The 12,960-nt window shown below is 37.5% G+C and overlaps 1 protein-coding gene across 1 annotated transcript; it reads left to right on the top strand.

Annotated features, from left to right (window-relative positions):
• Positions 1-6,935: 6,935 nt before the first annotated feature.
• Positions 6,936-9,366, top strand: LOC113102788 (major histocompatibility complex class I-related gene protein-like; the record flags this gene model as incomplete). The annotated part of the gene is made up of 2 exons (XM_026265866.1): positions 6,936-7,230; positions 8,491-9,366. Coding segments are annotated over 2 exons (450 nt in total), but the record flags the coding sequence as incomplete, so codon positions are not given.
• Between the last annotated feature and the right edge of the window lie 3,594 nt (positions 9,367-12,960).

Raw genomic sequence — 12,960 nt, forward strand, 5'->3', positions numbered from 1 at the left:
ACTTCGGGCGCCTTTTCGCGACTCGGTTGATTCAGATCGACACTTCGGAGCCTGTTCGTGACTCGGTTTATTCAGATCGGCACTTCGGAGCATGTTCGCGACTCGGTTGATTCAGATCGGCACTTCGGGCGCCTTTTCGCGACTCGGTTGATTCAGATCGACACTTCGGAGCCTGTTCGTGACTCGGTTGATTCAGATCGGGACTTCGGAGCCTGTTCGCGACTCTGTTGATTCAGATCGGCACTTCGGGCGCCTTTTCGCGACTCGGTTGATTCAGATCGACACTTCGGAGCCTGTTCGTGACTCGGTTGATTCAGATCGGCACTTCGGAGCATGTTCGCGACTCGGTTGATTCAGATCGGCCCTTCGGAGCATGTTCGCGACTCGGTTTATTCAGATCGGCACTTCGGAGCCTGTTCGCGACTCGGTTGATTCAGATCGGCACTTCGGAGCATGTTCGCGACTCGGTTGATTCAGATCGGCACTTCGGAGCCTTTTCGCGACTCGGTTGATTCAGATCGGCACTTCGGAGCCTGTTCGCGACTCGGTTGATTCAGATCGGCACTTCGGAGCCTGTTCGCGACTCGGTTGATTCAGATCGGCACTTCGGAGCCTGTTCGCGACTCGGTTGATTCAGATCGGCACTTCGGAGCATGTTCGCGCTCTCGGTTGATTCAGATCGGCACTTCGGAGCCTGTTCGCGCCCTCGGTTGATTCAGATCGGCACTTCGGAGCATGTTCGCGACTCGGTTGATTCAGATCGGCCCTTCGGAGCATAGACAGTAAAATAAATGGACACAGCGACCCCATTGGAACTCAATTGAGACAAGTGAAGCCCATTTTTAGCGTTTTTTAGCACTTCCGTTTCTGACGCGCAGACTCAAACGAAGCTTGACGACGTCAGCAACCAGTCTGACAGATGTAAATCTTCTAAGTGGCTGTGCGTGCAAACTACCATCGTTAATCTTGCAGAGATGGCGAGCTTGAGCAGGGAGTTCTTTGTCTTGAGTGAGCAGGAGTAAGTATTCTGATTCATTATTTTGTATAGTATTTTAAAATGTAACGCCAGTAGCCTACGCCATATTAAGTTAATTGCCAGCGAGCTTCTCCTCCTGTCTGTACGGTAATGCGACAGAGAGACGAGTGGTTATGACACAATCGTTAGCCTATTTTTTACAAAAACTGTTTATACGGGGCCATGTAAAATAGAAGGTAATGGAGCCCTTTATACATTGTCGTGTATCTTTAGAAATAAATAATGGACAAACGGTGTCTTTAAACGCCTCAGATGTAAAGTTATTCGCTGTCAAAGTGACGCCAAAATGAATGGGAGTCAATGGGAATGCTAACGCAAGTGAAGTTCTGCTAAAAGATGGCAGCCCCCGCCCGACTTCAACTTCCGGTCGAGTTCCTTGCCCCCTGCTTCGGAGCATGTTCGCGACTCGGTTTATTCAGATCGGCACTTCGGAGCCTGTTCGCGACTCGGTTGATTCAGATCGGCACTTCGGAGCATGTTCGCGACTCGGTTGATTTCAGATCGGCACGTCGGAGCCTGTTCGCGCCCTCGGTTGATTCAGATCGGCACTTCGGAGCATTTTCGCGACTCGGTTGATTTCAGATCGGCACTTCGGAGCCTGTTCGCGACTCGGTTGATTCAGATCGGCACTTCGGAGCATGTTCGCGACTCGGTTGATTCAGATCGGCACTTCAGAGCATGTTCGCGACTCGGTTGATTCAGATCGGCACTTCGGAGCATGTTCGCGACTCGGTTGATTTAGATCGGGACTTTGGAGCATGTTTGAGATTTTTTAAAATTTAAATCTGGACATCGAAGCAGGAAGTGTTTGTCAAACAGGTGATAAATTAATATCTGGACTTGAGGCTTTTTTTTACCTGTCGATTCAGTATGTACATGGACCCACACACAAAGGTGGACAAACTCTAGATTTAATCATCAGTAGGGCTCTAAACTTTTCATCCATAGTTATTAACGACGTAGTGTCACGGATCGCAAGAGGCGAAGACTCAAGTGCGGGCAGATGGGAAGACTTTATTTATAGGCTACGTCACCAAAATAAACAAAAACACAACTGAAACCAGAGGAGCGTTCAAAGTTACGAGACATAGACTGAAGTCAGATTCCCAGTGAAATGCTCTCAGACATCAAGTGCAATGAGTTTGCATCCTTTTCTGAGAAGATCATCGATATCAGGAAGGCGATTAGCACATCCTCAAGTAATACAGTTAGAAATACCAAGGGTTCACACAAAACAAGGGGAATCTGCTTTTAGTTTCTATGCCGCTCGCAGTTGGAATCAGCTTCCAGAAGAGATCAGATGTGTTAAAACACTAGTACATTTAAATCTAGACTTAAAACTCATCTGTTTAGCTGTGCATTCATTGAATGAGCACTGTGCAATGTCCGAACTGATTGCACTATATTTTCACTGTTTTTTTTTAATGTAAAATAATTTTGTAACTGTTTTTAAATTCATTTTAATTAAGTACATTTTTTAATCATTATAAAAGTTTTAAAAATGCTTGTTTTATTTTTGTTATAATTTTTCTTTATGATTATTTTTACTTTCTTTTATGTAAAGCACTTTGAATTACCATTGTGTATGAAATGTGCTATATAAATAAACTTGCCTTGCCTAGTGTGTTAGTTGGCTTATATATATATATATATATATATATATATATATATATATATATATATATATATATAAACACACACAGATACACACACTACCGGTCAGAGTTTGGGATCAGAATGATTTTTAATGTTTTTTTTACATGAGTTTATTTTACTCATCAAGACAGCATTTATTTGATCAAAAATACTGGAAAACATGTAATATTGTGAAATATAATTAACATTTTTCTATTTTAATATACATGAGGGTGTAATTTATTCATGTGATGTGCAGCTGTATTTTCAGCATCATTCCTCCAGTCTTCAGTGTCACGTGATCTTCAGAAATCAGAATAATATGATGATTTATTATCAGAGTTGTGCTGCTGAAACTGTGATACTTCTTTCAGGATTCTTTGATGAATGAAAAGTTAAAAAGAAGAGCATTTATTTAAAGTAGAAGACTTTTCTAACAATATTCACTACAGTTTAATAGTTTGGGGTCAGTACATTTTTATCCTTTCTTTTTTTATAAGAAATTGTATTCTTTGTTAGATTTTAGAATTTCAATTCAAGTTTATTTGTATAGCGCTTTTTACAAAACAAATCGTTACAAAGCAACTTTACAGAAAATTATGTTTCTACAATATTTAGTATTAGCTAGTAGTTTGTGCACATTTGACAGGATTTTAGAAAAAAAAATAATAATAATAACAATAATACAAGACGTAGTCAGCTAGACGATGAACTATCAATATTATTAATTAAGTTATTATATGATGCAGTCACACATTTAGCAATAATTGTTAGTTCTGTTTGTTGATTCAGGGTTAGCATCATCTGAGGTCCTCTGAGGGTCAGCATCATCTCTTCTCAGGTGTTCTGGATCCAGACTGGAGCTTGTGTAAATCCTAGTTACATCCCGTGGCAAAACATAGAAACAAAATAGAGACATCATTAGCATAGCTGCTGATCCAACAAAGTAAAATTAGTTTAACCCAAGCTAATGAATAAAAATGCACCTTTGATCAGATGCAACTACACTCACAATTTAAAAGATACATTATTTGAATGCTTGGCGAAAGAGATGTGTTTTTAATCTAGATTTAAACAGAGAGAGTGTGTCTGAACCCCGAACATTATCGGGAAGGCTATTCCAGAGTTTGGGAGCCAAATGTGAAAAAGCTCTACCTCATTTAGTGGACTTTGCTATCCTAGGAACGACCAAAAGTCCAGCGTTTTGTGACCTTAGGGTGCGTGATGGGTTGTAGCGTGGTAGAAGGCTAGTGAGGTATGCAGGAGCTAAACCATTTAGGGCCTTATAGGTAAGTAATGATAATTTGTAACTGATAAGGAACTTAATAGGTAGCCAGTGCAAAGACTGTAAAATTGGGGTAATATGATCATATTTTCTTGACCTGGTAAGGACTCTAGCTGCTGCATTTTGATGAGTCACAAAGTAACGGATTACAGTAACTATATTACTTTTTTGGGTAACGAAGTAAAGTAACGCATTACTCTAATAATATTGGTAACTACACTACTTTACTAGACTATAGGAACGCACTTTCCTGCGTTACACATGTCGTGTTTGCCTGTGTAAAGTTCTGGGCCGGGTTTCCCGATAACGATTGATCTTAGCGCTTAAGAGCGTTTTCTACGAGTAATTTTACGATCGTTCGTTATTGTTTCACGTGCGTTTCCCAACAATCATGTAGCTGTGCTTTAAGTGCTGCTTAGAGGAGTCGCTGTCCGTTTGTCAAGTGCTGAAATGTCACCTTATAGAATGACTTGTAATTGTAGTACACGATCGTTTATTGACGTTAACCTAATGCTGCGTTCCAGACAGACAACTTGGATATAATAACTATAATACAATACTATATTATATTAGTTATACTTTACATAATATATAATGTACATTTTATACAGTAGAGAGAGAGAGAGAGAGAGAGAGAGACTTTATTTCCGGGTCTAATACATACATAGATTCACTTCATGAGCATTTGACCGTTTGATTTGAGTAAAACTAGCATCACGTCACATACACAGAACTGTAAGTTATTCACGTTAACACATCAAAATAAGAATCCGGTTTATTTAAAAGACAAGTATTTGATTAATACAATTAAATTTAACCATTAAAAAGGAGCTGAGAAAAAAATAAACTGAAAAAAAAATGTAATCCAGAAAAATTTAAACTGAGAAACGGAATTTGGAAAAAAATAAAACGGATTTCATAGGGCCCTAAAAAAGTAAAGTAATAAGTAGTGAATTTACTTCTCAAATGCAGTAACTAATAAAGTAATCTCATTACAATTTACAGAAGTAACTAGTAACTAATTAATTTTTTGAGTAACTACCCCAACACTGTGTAGGCTACATAAATATAAAAATGCCTACATGTCATAATGGATAGTCATTGCATGTATCAGAATTAAGCTACCTATTTGCTCACGCACGAGCAGCTCTGTTTCATCTCTGGAGATGTGTCTGTCTTTGCTCTTGCTAAACACCATATACATAGCAAATCTGTCATGGCACGAGCGCAACTGGCTCTTAAAGGGAATGGGAGATGACACTCTGATTGGTTTATTGCACGTTACACCCAAAAAACACTCAGTACTCATTAATAGAATAGGGACAACGTTTAGACCATGCATCAGGCACACCGACCGTTTTCCCGTCTTTAACCCTCTGAGGTGTAGGGGGTTTTGGGGGCCTGGAGAAGTTTAAAACACATACAGAACATTTGTTCACAAGACTGTCAAACATGGAGCTTGGAGCCTAAATGTTTTGCTTCACAATGATGTGAAAATCATCTTGTTTACTCACTCACAGAAAACAATATATTGGTTTAAATTTTCTAAGACACTTTTTGTTTGAAAAGGGCATATGCGAGTAGGCCTTAACTATCATGAATATTATTGTGATTTACACCTGAGAAGACAAAGGCCCGCATAATGAGCTGCATAATGAGCTGCATAATGAGCCTTTCAGTCAGGTGCGTCACTGAGAGGGAGGAGTTACAAGAAAGAATGTGAGGACAAAATAAATCTATATAATTTTCTGTTTGTAGTTTTTTTAGAATATATTTAATTATCCCACAACATAATTTAATATCCACTAGGGGGAGCAGTTAAACAGTTTATTAGGAACAATCAAAGCTGACTTTCAAACCTGAATTATTAGTATCATTACTCCAGTCACACAATCCTTCAGAAATCATTCTAATATTCTGATTTTCGACTACAAAAAAAACAAACATTTTTGATAAATTGAAAAACAGCATTGTTTGTAACATTTCTCATATTAATCCTTTTATTTATCATCACATGTGTGCTAAAAAGTTTTAATTTCTATATATCTGATCTGAATCTGATCTTCCTGATGTTAAAGAGCACAGATCCACATCAGCAGAGACTCATAATGAAGTCTGTAGTATTTACTGTCAGGGTCCTGGCTGAACTAGAGGACGTTACTGTGCTGTCAAACCTATCACAATGGGTTTGTTTGCTTAAATTAGACCGGCTAGGATGACAAGAAGCTCTGTCTGAGATTTTTGAGTTATTATTAGTTTAGACAGGACCACTTATGCAAGTTACTTGAGTTTATTGAACACAATTTATCTTTGGTGCTATGGTTCCTTATGAGGGTTCTTGCTCCCAGAATAATTGAACATACAAGAACTTAAACATTAACCATCAGCTTGGAAATACATGACAATTAAGAAACTTAATTCTTCTTTAAAAGCATGAAATTTAAAATGTGGCAGTGGGACGTTTATCCTGTGCCTGGTTTTGAGGATGAGTGTCTCTCAGCAGTGAGGTCCATGCCAAGCGGGACTTGAAAGCCTTAGTAATCTGAAACAAAGAGATGACAGCCAGAAGGTGCAACGTAATGTGCTCATGCTGATAATGGGGAGGGAGGGTTGGGTGCCGTTTGAGCTTACCGAGCAGTGGTGCCATGTATATATGTCCCGAGTCTAATAGGAGATTGGTAGTGATTGGAGCTATTTGACAGTTGACCGCATCAGCTAGTCACAACCTACGCCTCCGTGGCCTGACTGAACTAACGCTGCGCTCGATTAGTATCGAGAGTTTAGAAAAAAAGGTTAGATAGAAAGGACATCAGCTCCTCCTGCAGAGTGATTTAGTAGAAAGCAGATGTTTCCAGCAGCTGTTCCAGCACACTTCACCCTCTGCCTGACATTATACAGTGAACTCACTGAAGACCAGTCTTCACAGACCGTGTGCTGCAGGTTTATAAAGGTCTTGATTAGGAAGACATCTGAAATCTCTCTCTCTCTTCAGTCTCTCCTCAGGTGTCTCTGCTGAAGAAGTCTTCCTCGTCTCCAGTAGTGTGTCATGCTACAGGATTTTACCCCAAAGAAGTAACAATCTCCTGGATGAAGAATGACCAGGAGCATCATGAGGATGTGGAGGTTGGTGAACTTCTTCCTAATGAGGACGGGACCTTTCAGAAGACGAGCACCATCACAGTTACTCCTGAAGAGCTGAAGAACAACAAGTTCAGTTGTGTGGTGGAGCATCAGGGTGAAACCATTACAGCGAAGGAGATCAGGACTAACCCGGGTAAGAGAAATTAAATGAGTGAACCACACATGTAGTCCTTCCTGAGATTACCACGAACTGTATTAGGTTTTAACTCCCTAAAAATAAACCCTAAAGAACAGTGATTTATTAACAAGGATATTTACTGAAATTAAATAAAAATAGTAAACAATCACAAAACAATAGAGCAAACATAATACATTTTGGCCAGTATTGTTTTTATATGGTTGCATACAATCACAGACACATTTTCATCAGTAAAGGGATTTGTAGCATGATTGTGGCTGAACAAAACCAATCCAATCCAGCTTTGTTGAAACCATGATGCTGATCTTCCACTTTCTCTGTCAACTCTGGCTTTATCCTGAGTTTATGGAGCATGTGCACATGAAACTGTGACATCAGTAATGAACAGCCAATCACACGCCTTGAAACTGTGATTCACTTCTCGTGAGAGAGTGTGTGCAATTCACTGCCAGAGAATAAAAGATTGAAAAATAAAAATAATTTAAATACATTTAAACAAAAAAGAATATACATACATTTTAAACAGAAAAGTACCAAGATGATCGACCAAGTAAATTCATCAAAATTGAACTTAACATTAACGCTAATGACCGTTAGGTTTTGCTGTTGGAGGTGAAAGCTAGAAAAAAAGTGCTATTTAAAAGTGTATCCACTGGTGTAACGGGCACAGGTACAAAAAAAAGAGGCATGCAGTAACACAAGCCGTTAATGTGGTTATACCAGAAATTCAGATGGATGCAAACGTTAAAATAAAGTGGTTTGACATGAAATTCATGGCCAAAGAAGAATTTCAGTTCAACAGAGGAATATGTGTGTATATTCTTTTGTGTTTAAATGTGTTTAAATTCTTCATATTTTTCAATCTTTTAATCTATGGCACTCTCTCACGAGAAGTGAATCACTGTTTCAAGACGTGTGATTGGCTGTTCATTACTGATGTCACAGTTTCATGTGCACATGCTTCATAAACTCAGGATAAAGCCAGAGTTGACAGAGAAAGTGGATGACCAGCATCATGGTATCAACAAAAAGACACGGGTGGAGGTCAGGGGGCATCTGATCCGTCTGCCTTCGATGGAAGAATGGCTGCAATTATAGGACAGTCAAGCTTGAGCGGCATTATAGAAAGAAGTGAGGATGAGAGTGACCTAATACAGGAGCAATTACAATACGGTAATTTGCTTAAATCAAAATCTTTATTTTAAGGAATGTATTCAAGTAATCATCATAACTCAAAACTTCTGGCTTTTACAGAACAAGCACAGACAGCAGATGGAAATGAAGAAGCTGAAGTCTCTACTCAAGATGCCCTCACTCTCGCCGTTAAGGACGTGGCAGCTGGCCTACGGGAAATAAACCAGTCACTGAATAAACTGATAGCATTGCTTGCCAGTAACAGAAGTGCATAAATGTGAAATTAATATTCATTAAAACTTTTTTGCAATCGTAAAAACACTATTACAAATGCCATTTGCTCAATTATATAATGTGCACTACAGCAAACTACAAAATCTATTAAAACATATCTAAAATGAGATTATATACCATTATAAACATTGTATCAACTAAAGGTGTGCTTGAAGCACTGCTTTTTCTGGTGCGTGCATGTCATCAGCGTGCCACAACATTTAGTATGTTACAGCTTGCATCACAGAATTATTATTATTATTATTATTTTCTCTTGATCTGAAACCTCAAATGCTGAATGTTGGTTAAGAGTTTACTATAAGTAAAAACCTTTGAGCATCATTAGAAATAGACAAATTTCACATGGATGTTCTTACTGGTTTTAGTAAGAGTTTACTACATGAGAATTGTTCAACACAGTCAATGACCATGTATTGTGCAAATCATTCAAAGGTCAAAAAGTTACATGTACTTGTTTATATAGAGAACATTTACAATCTTTATAGTGATTGATGAGCCGTTATTCTGTATCATTACACACGGCCTGACACTCACCATTTTTCCCCAATTCATGCCTTTTTCTTTCCCCCTCAGTTATGTTTTCTGTACCTCTTTTATACCACTCATCTACCTTTCTTCTAGTTCTGTATAATATTAGAGAAACTTCGATGTTTTGATGAAATGGATGTTAAAGCACTTGTGTTCTTAAATGGCTTTTTAAAACTTGTTTCCTTACAAGAATTTATATTCTCAAACCAGTGTTAAAGTTGTACAACATTGCTTAAATATATTTCAATAAAAAAAATTTACATTTTTGAGCAGACCAGTTATAAGTCTATTTATTATGATCTGATTTGAGTTTTCTTGAACTGATAATGTAGCATAAGTTGATTTTACTCAGAGCATCAAGATGAAACAACAAATGACCATTAGTTTCATAAATTGTAAAACGTAACTTCTTGAGTTGAAACAGAGTATCTGCGTTGAGTTATCTCACATTTTTAAAGCAGCAGGTGAACTTTCGTTTTTAAATTTAACCAGCTTAAATGTTTTACGTACGTTTATGTTTGACGCACCAATGGATGAACCATGAGGAACACTATTAGGGGCTTCAGATTTGTCTGTCGCTGACTTAACACGGTGTAGCTCTCATGGTTATGTGAAATTGGATTCAGACTGAACACGGAGCTGGACTAAATTTTAAACTAAATCCAGATAAATTCAGAAGCGCAAGTGAAGTCCCTCTGTGATCTCCCATCTCCTGTTGGTGAGGGTCTTTTCAGTGCAACATCCCAATTACCTAAATTCTGATATTAATAATTTCCTGTCACTATGGTTTATTGGCTTTACTTCGATATCTTTGCAACATTTGAAAAGTAAATATTTATGTGCAAAGAATTTAAGAGAAATTATGTTTGGATAAACTGAAAAGATAATTCAATTCTCACTAGAATCTTTTATGAAAGTGAAGTTGAGCAAAACAGTGCAATGAAATAAAAAATTAGAGAATCTCAAAGGAAACCCTAATCTGGCAAAAAATAAAATAAAAAAAATGTCTCAGTCCTAGAAAACTACTGCTGCCATGCAGAGGTCCCAGCGACTGTGAACACTTCTCTTACGAAAAAAGTAGTATTCTTCAAGTTTATTTTACTAAGTATACTTAAGTAAAGTTCAATTATTTCTTACTAGCAAGTATACAAATATCAGTGTTCTAGTAGTATACTTGTAAGTGTACTGTTTCAATACTCCTTGGGACTAAATTGGCCCACTTTAATATGTTTCATAAAAAGTAAAGAAATAACATTTTGAACAAAAAGATGAAAGAAAAAGACTATGAATTGGATTCAGAATGATAATCAAAATGTAGATGGAGTCGATCAACAATTCCATAACGTTACAGTTCTGATGCTGTTTCATATTCTGTGCAGAAGATGTGTACTAGCGCCCTCTATCGTGTAATAATGAAAACACAGATTCCAGGAGTAGCTCAAATATATTTAGAAATTTAAATATAAGTAAAGTATATTTACATTTAATTTTAAGTATATTTATGAGGAGTACCTAAAGCCCATTTCTGAGAAGTACACAAAATGTAAACTAAAAACCTATTTCCATATTTTTAGTTTAAAAGAAGTATATAGCACACAAGAAACTTCTTTTTCGGAAGGTTTGCAGGACACGAGCAATACAGTTAATACAACCAAGCTCATTTGGATACATTTCTTTCATTCTTTCCTCTCTTTTGCATCATTTGGGGATTTAAATGAGCAGTTTTGTGCATTTAATCTATTTAAATGTGTTAACAATCCTACAGAAACACTGGTTTTAAAACATTAGCATGGTCTGTTGATGCACTGTACTGATTCAGCTGCATCTAATTAAAAACTCTCATGCCAGTAAAATAGGTTTCTCAACGCTTTATATTTTCAACACAGAGCATCGTGTTTTTGTAATCTACACACAAGCCACACAAAAGGTACAAAGGTACAAAAGGTACATCTTTGTAACTTATTTACCACTGAATGTTGCATATTACCACCTTAAAGGTGCATATTAGTACTTAAAAGTATATATTAGTATATTTTGAAGGGGTACCATCCCAGTGCTTTGTACCTTTTTTTCTGAGAGTGCATGAATTCCAGCAAATGCAATTCTCAAAATTAATGTTCTCTCTCATGGCTCTTTTAAAAATATACAATGAGCCATACATACAAAATATACTGTGAACTCACAGTTAGATGTACACACACACACACACACACATACACACACACACACACACACACACACACACACACACACATACACACACACACACACACACACATGTTTGTTTTTGTGAAAAGTGGGGACATCCCATAGGCGTAATGGTTTTTATACTGTAGAAACTGTATATTCTATCGCCATTCACCAACCCCACCCCTAAACCTAACCCTCACAGGAAACTTTGTGCATTTTTACTTTCTCAAAAAAACTAATTCTGTATGATTTATAAGCGTTTTGAAAGATGGGGACATGGGTTATGTCCTCATAAGTCACCCTCTCCTTGTAATACCTGTGTCATACCCATGTCATTATACAGAGTTGTGTCCTGATATGTCACAAAAACATGCCCACGCAGACACACACACACACACACACACACACATACAGTTGTGTTCAAAATTATTCAACCCCTCAGAGACTGCAGTACTTTACAAATACAAGCTTTTCTGAAGATCCAGGATAAAATAAAAATTGCATCTATAACAGTTCACTGGCATATTAAAAGTGCAATTGTCAATATTTTATGTAATATTTTTGAGTTATAAGATTTTTTAATAATACTGCTATGTCACAATTATTCAACCCCATTCAACATTGCTGTTTTTAAATCACTTATTTGCATGGTGGGGAATAAAACAGTCTCAAAACACAATTAAGCCTTTATAAACTCTATTTAAAAAAAAATAGCTTGAGCTGATACACATACAGTTTGGCCCATGCATGTGTTGAAGTTAAGTAGCAAAAATATCAACAGAGATCTCACAAAAGCTAAATAGAATAAATATCGTAGTACTTTAGAAAGGCTAAGTCTATATGAAGATTTCCAAGACATTGAAAGTTCCTAGAGACACATCTCTCAGCCTTATTCCTTAGCTTAGAGTGTGTTTTACCAGAAAACCTTTGAGGGTGTTGAAGAAAAAGCACTATATCATACAATTTTTAATCAGAGTAACTGAGAAAAAACCTGCAATGTACAGCCAAAGACTTGCAAGATGACCCGATGAAAGGAGGAAAACCATTTCAATGCAGTGTGTAAGAAGAACACTAGACGAGTATTGCCTTTATGTTGAGACATCTTGATGAATACCACTCTTGATAAAGAAGAACAAAGGACAACTTGAACTTGATAAAATTAATTTGTGTAGACCTGTGGAGCTCTGGAGGAATGTTATATGGAGTGATGTGACCAAACTGGAACTTTTTGGACCCATGGATCAGCTGTATGTCTGCTGCAAAAAAAGGCAAAGCTCATAAACAGAATAACACCATCTCCATCATCAAACTTGGAGGTGGATCAGTCCTGTTATGGGGTTTCTTTACTGTAGAAGGAAGTGGAAATCATGACTGTATGAAGGACATCATGGATTCTTTAAAGTGTCAGGCCATTTTGACAAGAATTGTGATGCCTTTGGTGCAAAACTGAAGCTGATGATCAATGGACTTTCCTGCAGGACAGTCATACCAAAGTACACATCCAAATCTACTACTGCTTGGTTCAGGGATCAGTCATAGAATGTTCTTAAGTGGCCTGTTCGGTCTCCAGGCTTAATT

The sequence above is a fragment of the Carassius auratus genome, unplaced genomic scaffold (genome assembly GCF_003368295.1).
Source record: "Carassius auratus strain Wakin unplaced genomic scaffold, ASM336829v1 scaf_tig00217765, whole genome shotgun sequence".
Classification (NCBI taxonomy): Eukaryota; Metazoa; Chordata; class Actinopteri; order Cypriniformes; family Cyprinidae; genus Carassius; species Carassius auratus.